A 23,155-nucleotide genomic window follows, 5' to 3' on the forward strand; every position below is an offset into this window, starting at 1 on the left:
TCATTTTTCCATGATAATGTGACATATGGGCAGCCATTGTTCTAAAGATATGTAAGAAGTATCAGACCTCAGTGTAAATGGAAAAAAAAAGTATATATATATATTTATTTATTTATTTATTTATATATAAAGCTTATAATAGATTAATCTCATTTAATGGGCTAATCTGCTTCTGCTTCAGGACATAAACTAAAAATAAACTGTTATTGAGCAACATTCAGCCTGTCTGATAACAGTTCTCTCAGTTATCTTTAATAAGTCATGGAAGATGAACAGCCAGCACGAGGAAAGCCTCTGATAAGAGGACATGCTCTTGTCTTCAGCACATCTGATATTCATCATGGTTCATCAGTCCCCATCCCTACTGACACTCAACACCTCAATCCAGATGTTTTTAAGTCTAATGACGTGTTTCCCGAACCACAGTGTCAGGACCACACTAAATCATCATTAGGAACTTCACCACAGACATTAACCAGACATTTCACCAGAGTAGTTATCTTACCCCTCGTGGTTAAACTTTTATCACACAGGGTTTAAAAGTGTTGAAAAAACGAACATTTTCATGTTTACATCACTCTTTTTCACAAACTGAAGATTTCATATAATTATTTTATTACAACAACTCACTTTATATATTTCATTAGGGTATTCTTAGCTAACGTTTAATTCAAGCCCTATATATACACTGCATTATTATACATTTTCTAATGAATTAAATTTTTCATATAGTTATAATGCATCTTAATAGGTAATCTTACAGTATCTATTCATGGTTATACATTTTAAGAAAATAATGTGGTATAACACAAAATACAGAAAATGGCTGTCATTGTTTTTTTGTACTTACTTGCTTGAGTGGAATAGATCTCTCTGAGACCTCCATTGCAGACCTCAAGCCAAATCGGTTTACCTTGCTAAGGTTTACCTCGGTTTATGATGCTAAGATTATATGGGCACACAAACTTGTGAATGTAGCCTTGGCTTTGTAAATGCTTGAAATACACAGCCACAGAGGGGAAGAAATTGAGACAAAAAAGAGGACAGGTGTAAAACACAAAAAGACAAGGAGAACAATAGAATAGAGCAGAAAAGAAATGAAATTTACACATCATTTTGCTATGTCAATGTAATACTGCGTTTTCTATAATAGGTTTGGCCTTGCCTTCACTTGTTAAATCACCTGGGGATCAAGTCATGTCAGTGTGCTGTAATAAACATCTGCGTCCAACTGTTTTCTTTTGCTTTGTATACACCTGAGAGTGAAAAGGTCTGAATATCTATTACCTTCGCAAATACAGGTAATACAAGCAAACAGAGTGCTGCTTTTACACTCATCCAAAATAATTAGAGCACTTGATAAACAAGGCAAGGAGAGGAGGGTAAATAAGACCAGACCATGAGAGATAAAGTGAAATGTGTTCACATCCCACCTGTATTCAAACTAGATCAAAAGAAATAGAAAGATGCACACTGGAGCTATCCATGCCAAACGTAGCTGGAAGCATGAATGCTTTTAAAAAAATTCACAAATATCCAAAAAGTGTTTTTTATTGATCTTACTACATACAACCGTAAAACCTTTAATAACCAGAAATGATAGCTTCCAAACATGTCCAGTATATAGACAACTATATGAAGGCAGGTTAAAAAGCAGTAAAAGGTATTGGTAAAGATATGTGATGCTAGTACAGAGACAGAAATAAGCGATTTAGTGCAAAGACAATAAGGTACAGTAACAAGGATCATTTTCTTAGATTTTACATCAAACATTGTTAATTCTAAAATGATTTGACCACTACAAATATATATTTTTTATAAAACTGTTTTAGGACCAATTCTCAATATTAAATAGCATACACACATACTGGCTGTTTATTATTATTATTATTAATAAGCAGCAAATTAGGACTTTATTGAGGCAAAAGTTCTCGTTAATAGTAAAAATTTGACATTAAAAAATAAAGTGTATACACATATGCACAGACTATATTAATGTAACTTAAAGCAGCATGCATTCAAACAGGCTACGTTACTTGGTGAAAGGATTCTTTATTTCAGTTATTCATTTTATCAAATGTTTGTACTGAATACTTGTATCTTGTAGATTTATTGTTAATACTATTGAAATGACAGTTTATGATACAACAGATAATAAGCTCCTGTAGTGCTCTGAACCTGCTGTGAAGTCTGCCACGGCAATCTCTGCAATCTGATTGTAACTATTTTAAGCAGGATATGAATGCGTGAGGAGAAAAAAAAATGACTCACAGATGGGGGTCATCAGCCTCATGTCAATTCACATTTTCTTGGCTATCTATTTTTAGTGTTTTCTGTTTGACAGAAACTACAAAAGGCATGGGCTCATTTCTTTGGCGTAAAATATCCATGTTTCCTGTTATAGGCACGATACACGATCTTAAAATGGCAATCAAAGTAAAAGCATTTAGCAGAGGCCAGGAGTATGAAAGCAGGTTTACAGTGCATAAATGTGGATATAGACTTTTGGACCACATTGTACTTATTTTCACTTAGAATGAAAAGGCTGGATGTTTTTGGTAGCTTGGCTGACCTTGGAGTTAGTTGTTCGATTTAAGGCTTGGCAGATGAATTCTCCCGCTTCCATCACTTTCAACAGGTCCACCCCCTGCATCACAAACACAAACACCACCAACAGTTACTAATCACACCAGACACCAGGGGGCGCAGTAGCAAAAGAAACTGGAAGCCTATGATGTTATCTGTGAGGATTAAAAAGAGGAGGCAGTTAAAGGGTGTGGGTTAAACAAACAAAAAAAAAAGTGTGAGAAATTGTAGAACATAATTACTGTAAACATTCTGCCACCAGAATATCAGGTATATCAGGACTGGTATCCAAATTTTTACCCAAATAATACCCTTCAGACACCCTCTCACACATCTATGTAAATGTTGGGTACTGTATATACTATGACAAAACTGTTTTCCACATTTTATTCAATTGTTCTTGAGACACTGGGAAAAACTGAGTAATGGAAAAACTGGAAGTGTAGTCAAAGTGTGTATATAAACATATACAGTGGCCTCAGAAAGTATTTGGATGCAAAAGTCAAACATAAAAATGTGTGCATGTCGCATTATGAAACAAAATAACAAGTGGCATTTAGTTTTTAAACAGTTTTTGTCTAAAATGTTACACAAAGAGATGGCCAGAATTGAAATGTCCAAAAATGAAAATGGAATGTATAATTCAGATTGTAGAAATGTTATTAGCATGCTGAATTCCAATGTGATGGGATCTGCACTCTAAAACAGATCTGTGAAAATAGGTAGCAATGTACTGCATTAATATGAGATTTTTTCGCATTTATTTTTTTAAAGGTATTTTGTCTGTATTTACATTTTTGCACTGCATTGTGTTTTAAAATGCATGGAAACATTAATCAAATTAATTGTTTATTGTCCTGGCAGAAAATTACCAGAACATTTTTTGTGTGACATCAAAAAAAAAAAAAAAGTTCTGAGAAAACTCTGTGCAGCAATTAACTGCAGATGCTATTTGCTTTGATTTTCTGCATCTAATGACAATCAGACATTTTTGGAGTAACTTAAGTGCCCATAAGTGTCATTGCTTATTAATGTAAGATTCTTTGTGATTAATTTGGAAAACTGAGACTTACGGTTTCAATTCCAAGACCATGTAGCATATATAAAACATCCTCAGTAGAAACATTGCCAGACGCTCCCTTGGCATACGGGCATCCTCCGAGGCCTGCAACCGAGGAGTCAACCACAGAAACCCCCATCTGCCAAAAAACAAATGAAAAAGGCCGGTTAGAACCAACCTACGACACCTAGGGGGTGTTAAACACTCAGAACAATGGCATCCATTATTTCAAGGTATTCACATGTTACTCTTTTTCTGGGAGACTGGCACAGGCGGAACATCTGGTACGCTATGGAGCATCTGTACCTTCTGTTAGATTGCATTTTTCTTGGAAGTCCCATTTAACCAGGCATTATTTAAAGCCGGATATGATGCTACAGCAATTCTGCTCTGGGTATTAATCACATATTAAGGAAAACATGAGGGTAAATCAGGAGATTTATTTTAATGTATTAAATTTGCTCTTTCAAGGTTTAATGTGAGCAAGGGATAACACAAAATGGGAAATAACAATGGTAAATGACCTCTAGTGGGACAGCACTCCCTTTTCCAAATCAAGATTTCCTTATGTGAAAGATATTTGGTTTTGGCAAACAGGAGAACCGTTTGAACCCAAGGCGACACAATAATTCAATGTTAATCACGCAGAGGCACTATGGTTTAACCTTGAGTACAATGCCTCAGTCTTCAGTGGTCCTGAATAAATACAGCTCACACATATGAAATAATAATCACCTGTAAATGCGCCTACTGTCTCTCTGAACTCACACAGCGGCAGGTTGGATTGCACAATGTTCATAATCAGAGTAATTGTAGATTTTCAACAGGGTGTGGAAAAAAGGCCTTTTTTTACAGTGGACCACAAGTGTCTGGCCTCCATATGAGAATTAATGATGCGTTTTGGGCCAGCCTTGCACGTCTGCGCTTTTGTTGGAACGCTTAACCAAACACCCAGAAGATGTTGCTTAGCAAAGGATTAGACGTAGGCCTGTTACCGAACTCGAATGGACTTAAACAAACTCTGTCAAGCTGCTGATATGATTCCCTGAGTTCATGAAAGATGAGTTACAATACATAGAGAAGTTCTCCTTGAATGAACCAAACTCAGGACCTAAAAGTGGAATCGCATTCGGGGAAGTGGGAAGTCAGATCGCATTGGGGTTCACTTTGAACTGTGACACGGACTCCACTTTCTATTTACTCTTATAGTGTTGATGTTTTTATTTATTATTATTATTATTATTATTATTATTATTATTAGTAGTAGTAGTAGTAGTAGTGTATTTGAGCACAGTAAGTGTTATGTTACATTATAGGACTAAGGCAATGGCAAACTAACAACTTTTGAATGTTGCTGTGATCTAATAGCAAACAAGTCTGAAATGACAGAAGCCTGAAGTCACTTTTCTAGTCAAGAAAAAAAGTGTTGTGATATTCAAACGATAACAGACATATTTCAATTGTAAAATGTGTCAATTATTTGGAATAAAGTGAATGTGGAAATAACACTGGCTCTTTGAAAAAACATGCCTCGACCAATGTGGCAAAAATACACTAATAATGTTTGTTACTTTTTAAACAAATTATGGTTATTAATTAATAAAGTTGATCATCAGTTGTTTTGTCACTGTTTTTTTGCACAATGCTATTATACACTTTCACCATAGTGCATGATTTGTTAACTAATATTTTCTGACACATGCATCAGATAACCAGCTCCATATATCTGGCTTTTGTGATATAGTAAAATTGCTTGTTAGCTCACCTGGTACAGCATTGTACTTCTAATGTGGAGCGCTCGGGTATGAGTCCCGTGAAACAAAATCACGATAAAAGAGCTAAATGGCTTCAGCAAATGTTGTTTTATCTCACAATTTACTTTTAAGGCAACATTTAGTATAGGTGGTAAGTTATTTTAACTCGATAGAGCATTAATCTTTTAGTGCCACTCACCATATTATTTAAATGCATATTAATTACATTAATTAGCATACTGTTACAATAACCAGCTTATTAAACATAAATACATAAATAAATAAATAAATAAATAAATAAATAAATAAATAAATAAATAAATAAATAAATAAATAAAAACACGTAATATCATTTTGCCACAGGCATGCTTTTTCAGTGAGCCTAGGCTGGGAAATAAAGTTAACCTGGATCACTTTGTGTTTACAATGCATGCTTTAAATCAGGGATCCTCAAATCTGGCCCACGAGATCCACTTTCCTGCAGAATTTAGCTCTAACCATAATCAAACACACCTGAGCATGCTAATCAATGTCTTCAGGATCATTAGAAATACAGACCCACAGTGAACAGTTCACACAATATGACAAACAATTCTTTATCAGATACTAAATAACAATCCTGTCAAAGAGAAATTAACAAAAATACAAAAAAAAAATAATAATAATAATAAAGCAATAAAGAAAAGCTACCGTATGGCTTCAGAGGATTTACAATATACTGTACTGCAGAAGTCATATGGATATTCTAGGACATGGCTAGGGCATTCTTCAAATATTCACCCTTTGTGTTACAAGTAAGAAAAAACAAATGGGTTTGAAATATCTTGAGTGCTTAAATGACAGAATTTACATTTTGGGCTGAATTACCACTTTAAATCAGTATACAGCATATTCCCTGCAGGAGTTATAACTTACTAGCTATTGGCAAGTGTGTAAAATAAGCGAATGATGTATATTGATGAGTCTCTGGTCTCGTATGCCGTCTAGCTACACAGAAGAACTTCTGAAAGCTACAAATTAGAAAGCCAAGCATCTATCTGCCGGCCTCTCTCTCTCTCTCGCTCGCTCTCTGTCTCTCCCTTTAGAAGCATTGCAGATTAAGGTATTACAATGTTTTCCATATGTCGTCTTGACTGTCATGAGAATATTAAAGACGTTTTCCAGCTTCCCAGGCAAAGCCAGATGTCAGAAGGGGGGAAATGGGGATGGAATCCAACAGAGAGGTGAAATTAACGCTCCTATCCTGCTTTTGACCTCGATATAGCATCAGTGAATATCAATAAGAAGTTGCATTCTGGACATGCAGACCTTTGGGGCATGGCAAACTAACGAAAAAAATAATAAAAGCTGCTTTCCTTTGCTGAACAATGCTCCCTAATTGCTAACTTTTCTCAGGAACAAGGCCCTATTTCATAGCTGGGCCGTCTGAGTCGCTTGTAATTGTTGTTTTTGTTGGCGAGAAGATAGGGACCCATGCCGCTTTGCACTGTACTTCAGATTTCCAGACATGGGCTTTTGACTTTTTGCATCAGGGCAAGATATTCTGCAGGGCAGACGCTTTGTTGCGTAAACACAGAGTGGTAATTTGCTACGTCGCCAGCTCTTTCTGCATCCACCCGCTGTGAGAAGGCAGAGGGCCTGAAGCCGAAGTGTACAGGGACTCGCTCCAGATTTGCTGACTCTGAATACTGTGCAAGGACATGATGTTCAGCAAACAGTGTTCAGGAACTCCAAATTGAAGCCGCTCAATTAGTTTAGCTTGGCTTGAAAACCAGATGTGGTGTTAAAATCACAGATCACGTTGTGGGCCGAGAGCCTTTGTGTTGGAGCCCTGCAAAGACCTGCCTACGGCTGTGGCGTAGTTGCAGGCGTGGGCGGAAAGCTCCTCGTCAGCTAAAGAGACGAGGAATTCTGGAGGAAGCTAGACTTTGACATGAACAATGACTGCCTCAGCTGACGTCTAAAGGCACAATGCAGAACGCTCTGTTTTCTGTGAAACGGAGTTAACTTTGACATTTCCACAAGAGATTACGTTTGTGGGTAACCCAGCTTTCTGACAGCTTTCCGATTTGGGAACAGAGCTTCCACGCAATAAATACATAAAGCTGTCTCTACAAAAGCAAAACGCAGCTTTTCCTTGGTAACAGATTTCTGAGTGATCTGTTGAAAGATAAAATAGAAAATAAATGACTTATTTTAAAGTAAGGAAATTATATTTCATAGGGCCCTACAGCATGAATGCCCTCTATGGTTCGGGATCACAGTCTCAATGCCAAGATAAAGAGAGTACCACCTAAATATATATGTGACTCATGTAAACACCTCTAGCAAACGGATGTGCTGACATAGGTGTGCATGACAATAGTTCCTTTGTTTGACATGCTAGTGCATGAGGGTAAACTTGCATGTATGCACATAATGTAGGTGAGCCCGGTTCACTTCGTGGGGTTTGAACATGCATATACATTCAGGAGACAAATTCAAATAATGTGAATTAAAGTCTTTAAAACTCTACTTTCTGAAGCTGTCTGTATTCAGAGTGTAGTTAAGTTCATTTTCTTTATATATTGTAGGGCTTTTCACTATGCACATTGCTTCAAAGCAGCTTTACAGAAAAAAAGAAAAAAAGAAAGAAAAATAAATATTATTATTATTATTATTATTATTATTATTATTATTGCTGTAATAATGTTGCAAAGGTTTCCTAAACCTAACATTTCCCTTATTTTGTTTTGAATTGTCCATAGAAATGTGGTCCCTAACTGCCCAGCGCATGTTTGGCCTGACATGACCTTGCACAAGGGAGAGCTGACCTGCCCTCAGGCCTCGGGGGAAAGAACCAACACTTCAAATTCTAGCAAACGACCTCTTCACCGACCTCTCTCTATGGGGAACAAACTCTCCAAGCATTTAGGATAGTTTGTTTACATTGTGAATTAGTTTTCGAATTTCTTCAAAATCCTCAAATACTTCCAAATACTTATTTTTAAATGTGAATTCTTTTTTTGTTGTTGTTTTACATATATATGTATATATACAAAATATACATCTATATATATATGTATATATAGAAATATACAAAATACCTTCCTGGAACATGATCTTTAAGATTCTAATAATTTTTGTCATAAAAGAAAATTCAATAATTTTGACCCTACAATGTATTTTTTGGCTATTGCTGCAAATATACCCCAGCAACTTAAGACTGGTTTTATAGCCCAGGGTCACATACTGCTAGCAGCCAGTTGTTGAGTAACTATATATATATATATTTTTTTTTTTTTACAGTTCATGCATTCGGCGAGTGTTAATTTTTGACCTTACTACTAGATGTTGTTCCCTGAATTACTGTATGAAGAACTGGTGCGTTTTCCAATCTGTGGTACTATGCTTCATTTACTCCAGTCTATAACATGACAACAGAAGATCCCTTGTTGAGATATTTTTGGAGGACATTGGATAAATCATTCTAACTTGGAAGAGGGCTGAAGCATCCTTCAGTGATTAAGTGTCATGATCTCTTTCATATTGCGAGCAAAGGAGGGGGGTAAGTATTTTTACGATACGTTTGTTTCTCAGCCACAACCACAGGACCACTGAAAAGTCTTTGTGCTGACCTTCCACACTTCTTCAGATCATGACTGCATAAACACAGGTCACTGCTTCACGCTCGGGTCAGCCACTTCCTGAGAGAACAGGCACCCTACCAGTCCAGATATATGTATGTCTCCCCAGGAGTCAAAGCTTGCGAAGAGTTCGTCAAACCCTCCCCGGTGTTTTCACGCATGTTTTGGCAGTAATGGGAGCTGTGCTAATCACTCATCAAAGTCTATTACAAAGATCTCCTAATGACACTGAGCCACATAAAACCCATGTAAACAGTGAACAGCACTGAATTTCATTATACATCAAGTTAAACTAGAGGGAAATCGCATTGAGTTCCCTGTGGTTATTTTTTCATTAAAATATCAACTTTGTCTCTGATGTTCCTCATGAAATAGACAACTGAGACATTTTTAGATATAAAAAAATAATTTGATGTGAAATGTTTTTGTCCAAGATGAAAAAGAGGAAACACAGGGGTCTTTTTATCAGGACAAAATCTTAGAACAAAAACACACACATAAGATGATTACTTATGTATTGTGCTTTAGTGTGCTAGAAGGATATATCAGCTTGGGATTTACAAACTTTTGTAAATATTGCAATAATTCAGGGAGATTTTTGTTTGAACAAGGAGTCCTGGAACAGTAGGTCCGGCCCACACAGAGATCAGATTTCACCATCATCAATTCAGAGACAGAAGCAACAGAAGAACTGTAGCAACATTTCCAAGATGCTTGAAACAAGTCCAAGACGACTGACATATCAACCAGGACAACAACTGAGTGCATCGTTAACATCAAATCTAAGAAAATACGATAATGACTGAACTCTAATCATTTTCACGGATGGTATGTTCCAGTGCCTAATGATTCATTTCACTTTAGGACCACCTCTTTCTTCATAAATTTCAGATTTCCCAAGGTTTGGACTTGATTTACGACAGGAATTTATATATCATGGCACACTGTGTCAGGAAGGAACAGTAGTTCTGGCTTTCAGCATCAGTGAAGCTGTCAGACAGGAGCGAGAACGGCACAAATCTGCTTGTCCCGAGCTGTCTGGGCTCACCGAGATCTATCCACAACAAGATGACTTCGCAGTTCATATCAAGGTTTTTCTTGAAACCCAACATATAACCAGACCAAACCTATTTTAGCTGTACTATCTGAGGGAGTTCATTTTTCCCCCTCAATAAGTCCCTGAGAAAAGCCACACAAAGAGCCTATAATGTGTTTATCCTGAACAAAAGCTGAGGTGACTCTGAACTGACAGGGTGAGCCGAATTCATTTCTGGCTCAGCTGGTGGCAGAGACGACTGGTGAACCCTAATGAAAAGCTATGATAAAATCTTTCATTTCCACCAAGTTTTGCTAGAGGGTCAGTGGAGGAGGACAAATGACGGACAGTTATTATTTTCGGTGCTCTGGGGTGTCTGTTATATATCAGTCCAATGCTGATTCACCGTCCGGAATATGAAGCTGTTTCTGTCTCCTCTCTTTTGTTGTACATTTTTTTTTACATTTTGATGATACAAATGGTTGCTGTGGCCTACACGATTGTACCCTAGTTGTAACATTGAACAAGTCTGAATTTCCTTTTGCAACTACCAGTAATTACTTTAAAAAAAAAACACACATAAAGGTTTGGCAAATAAGGCCATAAAGACCAGTGAGAAAAGGTTGCAGATTCCAAGAAAAAGATTATGTCTAGTCATAAACAAAATGATCTTGTTAATGGCAGTCCTTGGGTATTCTTTCTATTCCTTGATTACCCTTAATTTGTACAATAATGTATGTAATAACAATGTCATACAAGCTACTTCTACAAACAATATTAGGCTATAAACCTGTGTGCTCTTTAATGTGACATTAAAAACAGCAATGCAGCATTTTAATATTTTACTTAAATATATAAACATATACTTTAATATTTTATAGTAAAACTTTAAGGCATTATGTTATTATTAGTAGAAGTTTATTATTATTATTATTATTATCAGTACTATTATTATTATTATTATTATTAATACTATTATTATTATTATTATTATTATTATTATTATTAATATTAATAATAATAATTTTAAGATACTTCTCAACATGCAGAGACCTGATACAGCAGCAATTGTCCAATAAATGATATGAGTTATGACAGATATATCAGTTTGTCTGACCAATGGCAATACTAAATAAATATGGCAATGATAAATAATAAGACATTTAAATATATTGCAATTCTACTAGTGCAGAAATACACGTTTTACTCCCAGTTTTTAAATTGTATTTAGTATATATTTATTAATTCTACTTCAATGCTACCTTTGTCCTCTATAGTATATTATTATATAGCAATATATTCATAAAGATATTGTCCATTTATATTTGTTAGTATAATTATCTAATTAATTCTACTCATTCTTCTTCTTCTTCATATATATATTTTCCATTTTAATAGATGAAAAACTAGAAAAAGCTAAAATTTGTTATCACATTAAAACCAGGCACATAAATTATATATATATATATATATATATATATATATATGAATTCCATTAAATCTCGCTTTACTAGAAAAAAAAAAAGTTACAAATAAACAAACAAACAATCACACATAGAGTTGAATATGCTGAAGTTAATAAAGTGTTGGTTTCGTCGTAGTTCAGGTATGTGAACTTTGCTTTGCTTTTCATTTGGCGAGGTAGCTTTGTTCATTTTCTGTCTTTTGAAAAAGGACCCCCTGTCATGTCACACAATTCACAGGGGGAAAAAAAATCTGAGAAATTCATGGCCATTTCTGTGGCGCACCGACCGCAGTTAGAGTTACACTGTTACAGCTGGAAAGAGAAGGATAAACAGACAGACAGGGCTAAAAAGGGCTGGGAGCCGAGAATGGAATATACTAGAGCACGGGGTTTTCCTTTTCCCCAGTCTCACTCTGTTTAGTAGCGAGTGATGAAAGGATAATTTCCCCCTTGCCCTTTAAGCGCAGCATTGTCACAGAGTTCAACGGCCCTAGCGACAGATGAGTTGGAGCCCCCGAGGGCCCCGCTCCAGCCTCCATCTCGTCTGCTTTGTCAAGAACCAAGCCACTGTCATATGAAACAGACATCTAATAGGTAAGCCTTTGTGTCCAGCCCTTCACATCTGCGGACCCGCCCAGCCCCCAAAGAGCAGCGGCGTTCTGCGAGAGAAGACAACCTGAGAAAGAGCTCACAAAGGGCCCTGGAGAGATGATAAAGCCATGCCAGTGTTATTTCTGAATTGCCGACGCGCTCTGTGGTTTAGGGTTCGTGAAAATTAAACCACAGGCAGGCATTGTTTCATAAAAGTGTTTTGTCGTCAAATTCAAATACGCCTGACAGTTTTGTGTAAGCGTATTTTGGGTGGTATCTGTTGTTCTGTACTTTTTAGGTGAAAGTACAAAAAAAATAAAGTTAAATTGCTGATATTCCAGGGGGTTTTGGAGGATGTTTCAGTAGTTTGCGTTGCCTTCCCTGGAGGCCTGTGTGTTTATGTGACGTAAGGTGGTGATCTCAAGATGATTCCAGAGAATAAGAGAAACGTATTGTGTTGCATATCGTTCAGGTTTTAATTAACTGTCACCCCGTCTCGTATACGGGACGCCTACATTTACTTCACTATATTACAATTAAATCTAATCTAATCTTGACAAACTATATATCGTTGGAAAGGTGTAAGACTTTCCTATTATGTAGCAAAAGTAATAGATTAATTTATGACAAGAGTGCACCCTCAAAAATCTACATTATAAATGGAGTTCTGACCTTTGTTAAAAAAAAAAAAATACTTCTTCATTGCCTTTTTCTCTATCACATTTTAGAAATTATCAGAAATTATATATCAACTGAAAACTAAAAATCTCAAAATTCATCCTTTAAAACCCATTTTAAAATCAGACATAGCATTACCATCTAAATGGTACATCAATATCATGTTACAAAATGTTTTCATTCATGAATTATAAAAATGTAAGTTTGGATCGTGCACTATAAAGTCTATGTTCAAAAATGTGAGTGACAGTTAAGGGGTTAAATATTAAAACAGACATATCAAATAGTACAAAATGTTTATGATTTAGTATTTTGTTAATATTTCTCTTGGTAAGCTCTCATTTCTGAGAGATGAGACTATTTGATTTGCAGTCATGCTGTGCTCATTTCATTCATAGAGTTTACACACTCATTTTTGCAAAATAGTTTTAGACAGAATTTTGTATTTTCCTCTTTTATGAAGTCTGCATCACTGATTCTGTTCCTTTCCTGTTTAATATTGTAAAGCTGCTTTGAAACAATCTTTATAAAGTGCTATAAAATAAATGTGACTTGATATGATTAATTGTATATTCTCTTCAAGGGTCTCTTCACCATGACAATAGTTGACCTGAAGGAGAAAACTGACAGTAGAAGAACACAAATTGTGCGATTTTACTCAGATATTGTCTCTGGCATATTACTTATATTTTGATGCATGATTAACAAAAAAATGTTAACTTACATTTTTTATTGTTCTTCTGTAATTGTGGTGCTGGTGCTTGCTCTTATTGTACTGTTTATTGTTATGTAGCATCAATGTTTTGGTAAATATTTAGGTCAGGTACATTTTAGAACTTGTATCATTAATTATAAAACACTGGTTTAGTACATATACGTTTTTTACATATTTTGCATGTTTTTAAAGATCTTTTACTTTTTCAAGAATGGGAACATATTCAAGTTACTAGAATGATTCTAGTGCTTTCTGGAACATTCCAGAACATTGCAGATGTAGTCATTAAAGAGAAAATTCATCCAAAGTGCATGTTTGAAGTTTTGGACGACTCACTTTGGAAACTGTTGTTATTAGCTCAGTATTATGCATGTGCCATGTCATTTTTATGCATGATTTATAACTTAAGTTCTCAAACATTCTCCGCTTCTCCCAAACCCTCGTGCATGTACCTGTTGATTGTGACCACTGTAATGTTGCTCACCTGCAGAGCAATGAGTATGTTGGGCAGAGCCTGACCGTAAGTGTCGTGGCAGTGCACCGCCAGTGCACTGACGGGCACCTCAGTCAACACATCGCTCAGCATCTCGGCCATGGAGCCGGCGGTGCCTACGCCAATGGTGTCCCCCAGGGATACCTCATAACAGCCCAGCTCAAACAACCGCTTTGCCACCTGGGCCGGAACAGAGGAAAGCCATGAAAACACTATCCCCCCTGGAAATATAAACAAGACGAAGGAGTGCACACAGAGAGCTTATTCTGAGCATTAGAAAAGCACTGGCGTGTTACAGCGTCATGTGGGTTTTTTAGCAAACATCGTAATAAGGGCCTTGTGGGACTACGTAAATTGTGGGAAGAAAAAATATGCAGAGCGCTCAACACTCTGAGATTTATCACATAATGGAAGGCCCATTTAATCTTTCTTTTGGGCTGTTATACACTGAACAATGCTATTCGTATTGAACAACAATATTACAATACCTTTGTGACTTGTGATGGTTTTACTTGTCCCTCATATGGACAGCCAAGAGCACAGGAAACATACCTGAAATGAAGTGAAAGAGCTATGAGACATAAAGTTCAGCCCATGCTGGAGGATATATAGCTTTGAGCTTATAATACCAACAGTCATGCAACAAAGGTGAAATAACGCCAAGTGCTACTGCACGTTTTACTGCAACCACAAGCAGAACAGTCCAGAACCACTCTTACAACGGATTACATCCATCACAGAATGAAACATAATGTTCAACAACCGGCGAAACATATGGTCGGTGTCAAACGGTTGTGACAAATAGTACCAATAGTGTTGACAGTGGGAATGAGAAACGGTGCTAGCGAGCTATATGTGCTTTCCATATGTGAAGGAAACATGTTCAGTGAACAAACAAGTGAAAAGTTGAAAATGTTTCTCTTGGGCTTGTGGTGGTCAGACGATACCGCTGTGTGCTACCAGAATTTCCGTGGAGTCTCTTCTTGAATTTTAGGCGTTAAGTCACATTTGCCAGAATGAGTTCGTCAGAGTGAAGTGACTGCTCTCCATCATTTTTTGTTTCTTATTCTGTAAAGAACAAAGCCTAAAAACTCTGGACACATCTGGACTTGTACTTGTAACTGATACAAAGCACCACAATGCATGCACATCTGGAACTTGACTTATTTACTCATTAATTCTGGAATAATTTCATGCTGCTCTGGTGCCCTATCTCAAAACCTCAAAGGATAACAGTCCAAAAAAGTGTAAGTACAATAAAAGAAACCACTGACCTTTCGGTTGAGCCAAAGATCAGTCTTGGAGCTTGTTTACAGTATATAACGAATAGCTTCTGAAAACTATAGTCTTGAAGTCCAAGCTCAGTAGGGACAATCATCTGGGTCAAATGTCAATCTCAGAAGTATTATTATGTTGCCAGCTCAGAGGTAAACCTTGATTTATGTTTCTTAATTATTTTTTTCAGCCTATTCTAATAAGCATTCTGCTACCAATACGAATTTAGCTCATTCTGCAAAGAATTCATAACAATCAGCATTGCAGAACATTTAAAAACATCAGCAAGGGTCAAACCTATCCAGCAACTACTTCAGACCTTGATCCAATATGCCCCTTTGATTAACTATGGACACACTAATTCCACACTTGCAGAATTCAGCTAAAAGCTCTGCCAGTTTTGAAAATAATATGTGATCCTGGACAAAAGCAGTCATAAGTAGCACAGGTATATTTGCATGGGTCAAAGTTATTGATTTTTCTTTTATGCCAGAAATCTTAGGATATTAAGTAAAGATTATGTTCCATGAAGACATTTTGTAAATTCCCTACAATAAATGTATCAAACCCTTAGTTTTGATATGCATTGCTAAGAACTTCATTTGGACAACTATGAAGGCCATTTTCTCAATATTTCGATTTTTTTGCAGTCTCAGATTCTAGATTTTCTAATTGTTGTATCTCGGCCAGATATTGTCTTATCCTTACAAACTAACAAACCATACATCCCTTTGAGTAACTATAATGTGCAGCACAATCAGCAGGTTTCTGTATCAGTGACAGATTGCTGGTTAGATTCTCGTTCAAAACTAGTGTTGAAGTATGAAAGTGCACATAATGAACACTGGCCTATTACTTGATATGAATACTGGGTCTATGGCACATAGCCATAGCTTCCCGTCAGGCTGCAATCATTTCCAAGTTGATATTCTTCCTGCTCAATGTCACAGCAAAGATGGATCCCAGAGTTTGCTTGTATAAACATAAATGTTTGCTCCTGTCCTAGTTAAGCAGTGACTCAGCACAGGGGACTGTGGTACAAAGATGGCAGCTTCTGCGCAGAAATCTGGAGAGAACTTTATTTCTGCAAAAATGGAAAGTCCACAATGCAGTGTGACACGTCCCTTGCAGTTAATTTAATAAATTCTTGACACTTTGATTATGCTTTCAGCTACCAATTATAATGCTCTGACTGACACATTTTGCCACAGATATTGCCCCCAAATTAGCCAATTCTGTATTAGGCCTCTTATGGTTCATCCCAAGCAAGGCTGTAATGAACCATACAGCTACCGGTCCTTTATGCACTACACGTCTCATCACCCCTCTGTTTAAACAATCCAGTCAACCTGACTCAGCATCATTACCTGATGCTGACTTAATTTCCTTTCAATACTTGTGCACAAAATGAGCACTGGCCTAAATCTCAAAGAAAATACATAGAAGAAAGCTGGAACACACCCGCGCACTGGTATGCCTTCGCATTTAGCTGCAGAGAGGACCTGCTCAAACCTCTGCAAACTCTCCTCTATTGAGCAGTTGATGTCCTTCCTGCTGAAGGTCTCTGAGGCGGAACTAAACACTGCCACTTCAGTAGCTCCTGCTGCAACCTTTAACCGGAAACATTTAATCAAGTCTGTGCTTATACAGTAGATGTTGGCTTGTGAGCACAACTCGCATGATTAGCAGGGAAAGCAATTAGCAGAAATGGGCTGAACATTTACAAATAAATGGTACAAGATGTAAAGGTTGCGCTCTTATGTAAAGCAAGGGGGCAGTGAATGCGTAGGCAGAGCGCATGCATAAATAAAGTGGTTTATTATGCAAGAAAAACATAATTGACCTGGCGTTGAAGGTAAATTGCAAATGTCACTTTTAAATAAATGTAAATGATGCAAATATTTACTTACAGCTGCCTGGAAGCCCTGAATATTGGGAGTCAGAACAGGGTATCTAATGTCAGGAGACCTTTTAATCCCTCTCAACACTGCAGTGTGGTCTGCCATCTGAAAAACCAGAAAACAAATCAACAAGTGTTCATACTCAAGCTTTATCCCAATGGGTTTTGCGCAAATGCAGTTTTTGGATGTGAATACCAAAAGCAGTGGTTTTGTGTTGACAGAAAAACCACAGGATATCAGCCAACATGCTCTCGAGGATAACAATCGCACCTTTTACCTGTGCTACCCACTTTGAAGACACAAAGCTAGTGGCTTCGATGACGGGCAATCCGGTCTGGGAGAGCATGTCTATCAGCTGGATTTTGACCTCTGTCGGCACTATTTCCTGCAGAAACACAATGACGCAAAAGCCTTAGGTTTCTATGAACACATCCAGAGAGCGTGTACATTCTGTGAGTCTTTGCTATTGAGATGAATAATTTATTTACCATCACCAAATGAATAGTTTTCATTTGAATATATACAATAGGACAGTATTTGCTAAAAGGCTGGTTGGAAAAATATGCCTGTGGCGACATTTTTGCAAAATACATGTTTCAGTGAGTGGCGCTAAAACATTGTTCAGTTTTATATGTAACAGATGCTGAAAGTTCTCAGTTGGTGTTGACTACACATCACAGCCGACTGCAAAATAAATGACTGTTGAGTGATGCTAAAAGTTTAACACTCTATTGCATTTGAAAAAACCTACACTAAACCATACCTTAAAGCTTACTTATATTTATGTCTTTGAGTTTGTTATGATTGTGATTTTTCTCCTTAAATGTAAAAGCAGAGTGCTATTCATAAACATGCTTAACCAATTCAAGCCACAATACTTCAAGCTTTAGAATGGTGAAATCTCTACCTTCTCATTCTGCAGTCCATCTCTTGGTCCGACCTCAACAATTTTGACACAACGTGGAAGCTTAGGCAGTTCAGAGCACTGTAAATTGAAAAACAATGAGGAAGGAAGGACCATATAACAATTTCACAGAGCTGTACGGAAAATCTGAAAGGTGGATTAAGACACATCCTCTGTCCGGTGCTTCCTGTCAAATGGTGCGTACAACTTCATGTTTTGACTCTAGTCTTTAGATCCTTGCCAGGCCATTTATGACATAATGTGCTTTGGAAACAAGCATTTCCTCTCTTCCAATGGTAAAACCAAAGCTAAAGCACTGAATTTGGGAGTTGTATTACCAAGGGCCAATGCTGTGTTTATATAAGATTTGGATGGCTATAAAACCCCAGCATCTTGATACGGAAACCCTCACTGTGAGGAACTGCACAGACTAGTTTCTTTAGAGCTAAGTTTGATTTAATTGTGCTGTCATTGAGGGAAGAAATGGATTTGTGAAAGGAATGATAACAAACTTCTTTTTAAGAAATTTCTGACTGTGTGTGCTATGTAGGCGGAGGAGAACCGTTGTGGTTTGTCCCGTTATCACCCCAGACCTGCAGTTAGGACAGCCTATTTAATTCACTCATAAATCAAACTCGCTCTTCTAAATCACTGCTTAAACCAGAAATACAGACCCCACTTGAAATATCCATTAAAGCATTATTTTCTTATCAATGAAATAAATCAGTCCAAAACACTTCTGATGTCTCTGTATTTTTTAAAAATTTCTGGCCCATATCTTTGAGTGAAATTTTCAAGAGGTTAAGCCAAAGTGAGATTGAATGAGAAGTGAAACAACCATGTCATTTACTGTATTTAAAGTGCATTCTATATTGGTCTAATCAACAAACAGTTTTTCCAGTTTAAGCCTGTATTGTTCACTTTGGCTAAAAAGCAAGTAACACACAGAACCAAGTAAAAGAACAAACATTTATATTTCAACAAAAAATAAATTCAAATGTAAAACAAAATTGGCGAGCTCTGGTGGAGGTGGAGAGTAAATCATGTTGTTGTTTTTTTCAGTCACATATATTGCATATAATTCCATCAAACCTGTGTCTCATAGAATAAAAGAAATAACTGGTTGAGGGTAACATGAGGGTCATTTATTCATTACAAGGTGAGCTATTCCTCTACACAACTGCTTTTCTCTTGTGTTGCTGTATTTCCTAGAGCCATGTATAAATCTTGCACATGCAAAAACAGACCCCCACCTTCTCTTCCCACAGGAGCCGTGGAAACCATGGATAATCCTGCAAGAAAGTCTCATAGTTCAGGCAGTGCTTGACCGCAGTAGAAACGTTTCCCATCCAGCTAGCACGATCTGCCAGCCCGGTGCTGTTCCCAGATGGCACCTGTGGTGATCAGAGTGCATCTGCGCTTCCGATCAGAGAAAGGAGAGCATCGCTTCGAAGGGTGCGGGATGACTCAGCTGTTACCATGGCAGCAGCATCCCTGCCTGTGAGGGGGGGGGGGGGGGGGGGAACGCAGGCTGAAGACATTAGACATGTTTTGTTAGCTTTAGACTGACAGCTCCATGTGAAGTACGGGACCCGCTGGGATTCTCGGCTCTACAATGAGACTAACCACAAGCTGCTTATTTTACTGCCCTTGGCTCCCCTCCCCAGCGGAAATCTACAGCTTTGGGGAAATATGCTGCCGTGATTGATCTCCTGTGACTGAGGCAGCTCATGCTTTTCAATGGCCAGCCGTGCCACTCTTGCCAATGTCAACTGTGCTCTGTTATAAAATCTCTCTGTAAAGCCGGGCCGCAATTTGCTTGTGAAAGAGCCATTCTTCCTGGCCCAGGTGCTTACAATAGAGAGGTTTAAGGAAGCTCTTCCTCAATAAGATGCTGGTGTGCCGTGAAAGACCTGACCTCTCTCTCATGGGGGGCGGGGGTGGTATTAGGGGCTGCATTTATTAGGTATCAGCATTTCTCGCATGGCATGAGAAGATAAATCATAAGGTGATTTGAAGTTTAAAAAATGGTAACACTTTCTATGAAGTCCAACAATGAACTCTATATAAAATCTACTTCATTTACAGTATAAATGGACTATGTCATATCTTGACATTGTTTATTTAAGATTTGCACAGTATCTTACAACAGCTTCTCAAGTCAAGTCAAGTCACCTTTATTTATATAGCGCTTTAAACAAAATACATTGCGTCAAAGCAACTGAACAACATTCATTAGGAAAACAGTGTGTCAATAATGCAAAATGATAGTTAAAGGCAGTTCATCATTGGATTCAGTTATGTCATCTCTGTTCAGTTAAATAGTGTCTGTGCATTTATTTGCAATCAAGTCAACGATATCGCTGTAGATGAAGTGACCTCAACTAAGCAAGCTAGAGGCGACAGCGGCAAGGAACTGAAACTCCATCGGTGACAGAATGGAGAAAAAAACCTTGGGAGAAACCAGGCTCAGTAGGGGGCCAGTTCTCCTCTGACCAGACGAAACCAGTAGTTCAATTCCAGGCTGCAGCTAAGTCAGATTGTGCAGAAGAATCATCTGTTTCCTGTGGTCTTGTCCTGGTGGTCCTCTGAGACAAGGTCTTTACAGGGGATCTGTATCTGGGGCTCTAGTTGTCCTGGTCTCCGGTGTCTTTCAGGGATGTAGAGATCCTTTCTAGGTGCTGATCCACCATCTGGTCTTGATACGTACTGGATCCGGGTGACTGCAGTGACCCTCTGATCTGGACACAGACTGGATCTGGATCTGAGAAACAGACAAATATTAGCGTAGATGCCATTCTTCTAATGATGTAGCAAGTATATAGGGTGTTATGGGAAGTGTTTCCGGTTCCGGTTTACCTAATTAATGCATCCTAAAAATCCTTTAACGGATTTAGATATTAAAAGCATATAAGTATGTTATGTGTATGCCAGGTTAAAGAGATGGGTCTTTAATCTAGATTTAAACTGCAAGAGTGTGTCTGCCTCCCGAACAATGTGTTATATTAAACATTAATTTGATCGGATATCTGATCTTATGTCTGTTAGAGATATTTTTTTTATTATTATTATTACTTATAAGTGGTATTTGACTGCTTTAAGTAAAGTAGCATATGAAAAATGGGAAGATATGAGACTTATAACACATTATAACTATGAGAAATATAGTTAATTGTAAAAGTGGATAAAACATTTTCATTGTGTTTATAAATCATCATACTCTTAAAAGCTATAACCACAAATAAGTAAATATTATCATATATTAAAATATATATATTATATATATTAAAACTGTCCTTATGAATATTCCTGAGAAGATACAACATATTATAAGGTTTTTATAATGGATTATGCATTAATTATAATTCCTTATGTATACCCTCCATAATGTATTATAAATAAGGGCTTCATAGAAAGTGTTATGAAAATAAATGAAATAAATAAATAAATAAATAAATAAATAAATAAATAAATACATAAATAAATAAATAAATAAATAAAGAAATAAAAATAAAGAAATGGTGAATTACAAGAGGGCATGATCAGGGTTCCAACAAAATGCACTGTGAAAATAAAATAACATAATATTTTCACTATAATAAGTCATTGTTCAAAGTTAAGTTTAAAGAACAGATTGACTGTGGTTTGCAGTGTAAAGTTTTATTCTGAACAAGAGCAATAATAAGCAACATCTAGCTGGTGATTATTGTATTAATAAGCAATCCATAAGCTTGTATTAAATGTGCACCTCAAATTTTAAAAGTGGGCCACACTTATTTTAAGGTTCAGTTCTCGCTATTAACAAAACGTAAGATGAGGGATGTAGTGAAAGTGAAGTGAAGTGAAAGTGACATACAGCCAAATATGGTGACCCATACTCAGAATTCATGCTCTGCATTTAACCCATCCAAAGTGCACACACAGCAGTGAACACACACACACACACTGTGAGCACACACCCAGAGCAGTGGGCAGCTATTTATGCTGTGGCACCCAGGGAGCAGTTGGGGGTTCAGTGCCTTGCTCAAGGGCACCTAAGTCATGGTATTGCTGGCTCAAGACTTGAACCCACAACCCTAGGTTTAGGAGTTAAACTCTCTAACCCCTACGCCACGACTTCCCCTAGAATAGAATATGGTCATCCAGAATATGTGCTTTAATGAACAGCCAATATGTTAATAATAGGCATGCTAATAAACAACTACTTAATACTGAGAATTGGTAATTCACTAAATTGTTACCTAAAAGTGTATATTTAAAAAATACAGATAACTTGCAGATAACAGTATGAAATTAAAAGTTACAGTATATAATATATTACTGCTTCTTAACACTTTGTAAGAAGTGCTCTGTAATAATGTTAAATTAAATGTTTTACTTTACAGTACACTATGTTTTAATGTTTTTGTTGCACTTTGAAGTTCATTTACTAAATACTTACCAACATTAATTCCAACACTGATTCCAATATCATAACATACAAATTTCATAAATGCTTATACACATTATATATAAATGGCTGTACACTTACACATACAGAAATGCACACAGTAAGTGGGTCAAACAAAATCCCTCTACAGTTAATTTCAGTTATAATACACTTATTTAATTGCAATTAACATGTGAAGTGTCCAAGAACATTAAATTCAGTTAACACCAAAGTATCATATTATTTCTATAATAAGTATTTTTTTTTTACGGCTAAGATGGCGGCGCGCAGTAGCGCAGCGGCTTCTCGAGCTCCCGGTTTAACTAGTATTTTGCCGGCTTCACTGGCTATTGAGTGTATGCGTGCAAGGACGTTTGTGAGGTATAACCCACTTGAACTCTGCAAAATTAACAGCATGTATGGAGCAAAACTATCACCGAATCTTAAGGCAGAGCTGGGTAGGATGGGACTTTTGAGGACAACGGCATGGCAGTGCAACATACGCCGGCATAGAGGCAAGAGGAAGCGGTGTGCTCGGAAGCAGAAGAGAGGCAAGCGAGCCGGCCTGCTGGCTAAGCTAAAGGTTAACAATAAAAGGCTGGTGATTCCGTCTCTTTTTTTAGCCAATGTTCGGGCGTTGGA

The 23,155-nt window shown here is 37.1% G+C and overlaps 1 protein-coding gene across 3 annotated transcripts; it reads right to left on the reverse strand.

The window, feature by feature from the left end:
• Nucleotides 1-2,423: 2,423 nt before the first annotated feature.
• On the reverse strand, nt 2,424-19,552 carry hmgcll1 (3-hydroxymethyl-3-methylglutaryl-CoA lyase-like 1). Of its 3 annotated transcripts, XM_059565568.1 has the most exons (9): nt 19,338-19,552; nt 18,088-18,165; nt 17,458-17,565; nt 17,190-17,285; nt 16,741-16,889; nt 14,493-14,556; nt 13,996-14,184; nt 3,660-3,785; nt 2,424-2,647 (listed from the first exon to the last, which is right to left on the reverse strand). In XM_059565568.1, exons 1-9 carry the CDS (start codon nt 19,431-19,433, stop codon nt 2,528-2,530), a joined length of 1,026 nt encoding a protein of 341 aa, XP_059421551.1. In that variant the 5' UTR covers nt 19,434-19,552; the 3' UTR covers nt 2,424-2,527. The 3 variants fall into 3 exon arrangements, with proteins under 3 accessions (XP_059421551.1, XP_059421552.1, XP_059421553.1); XM_059565569.1 differs by lacking the exons at nt 14,493-14,556; nt 16,741-16,889; XM_059565570.1 differs by lacking the exons at nt 18,088-18,165; nt 19,338-19,552 and having other exon boundaries at nt 17,451-17,567.
• Nucleotides 19,553-23,155: the final 3,603 nt, after the last annotated feature.

The sequence above is a fragment of the Carassius carassius genome, chromosome 14 (genome assembly GCF_963082965.1).
Source record: "Carassius carassius chromosome 14, fCarCar2.1, whole genome shotgun sequence".
Classification (NCBI taxonomy): Eukaryota; Metazoa; Chordata; class Actinopteri; order Cypriniformes; family Cyprinidae; genus Carassius; species Carassius carassius.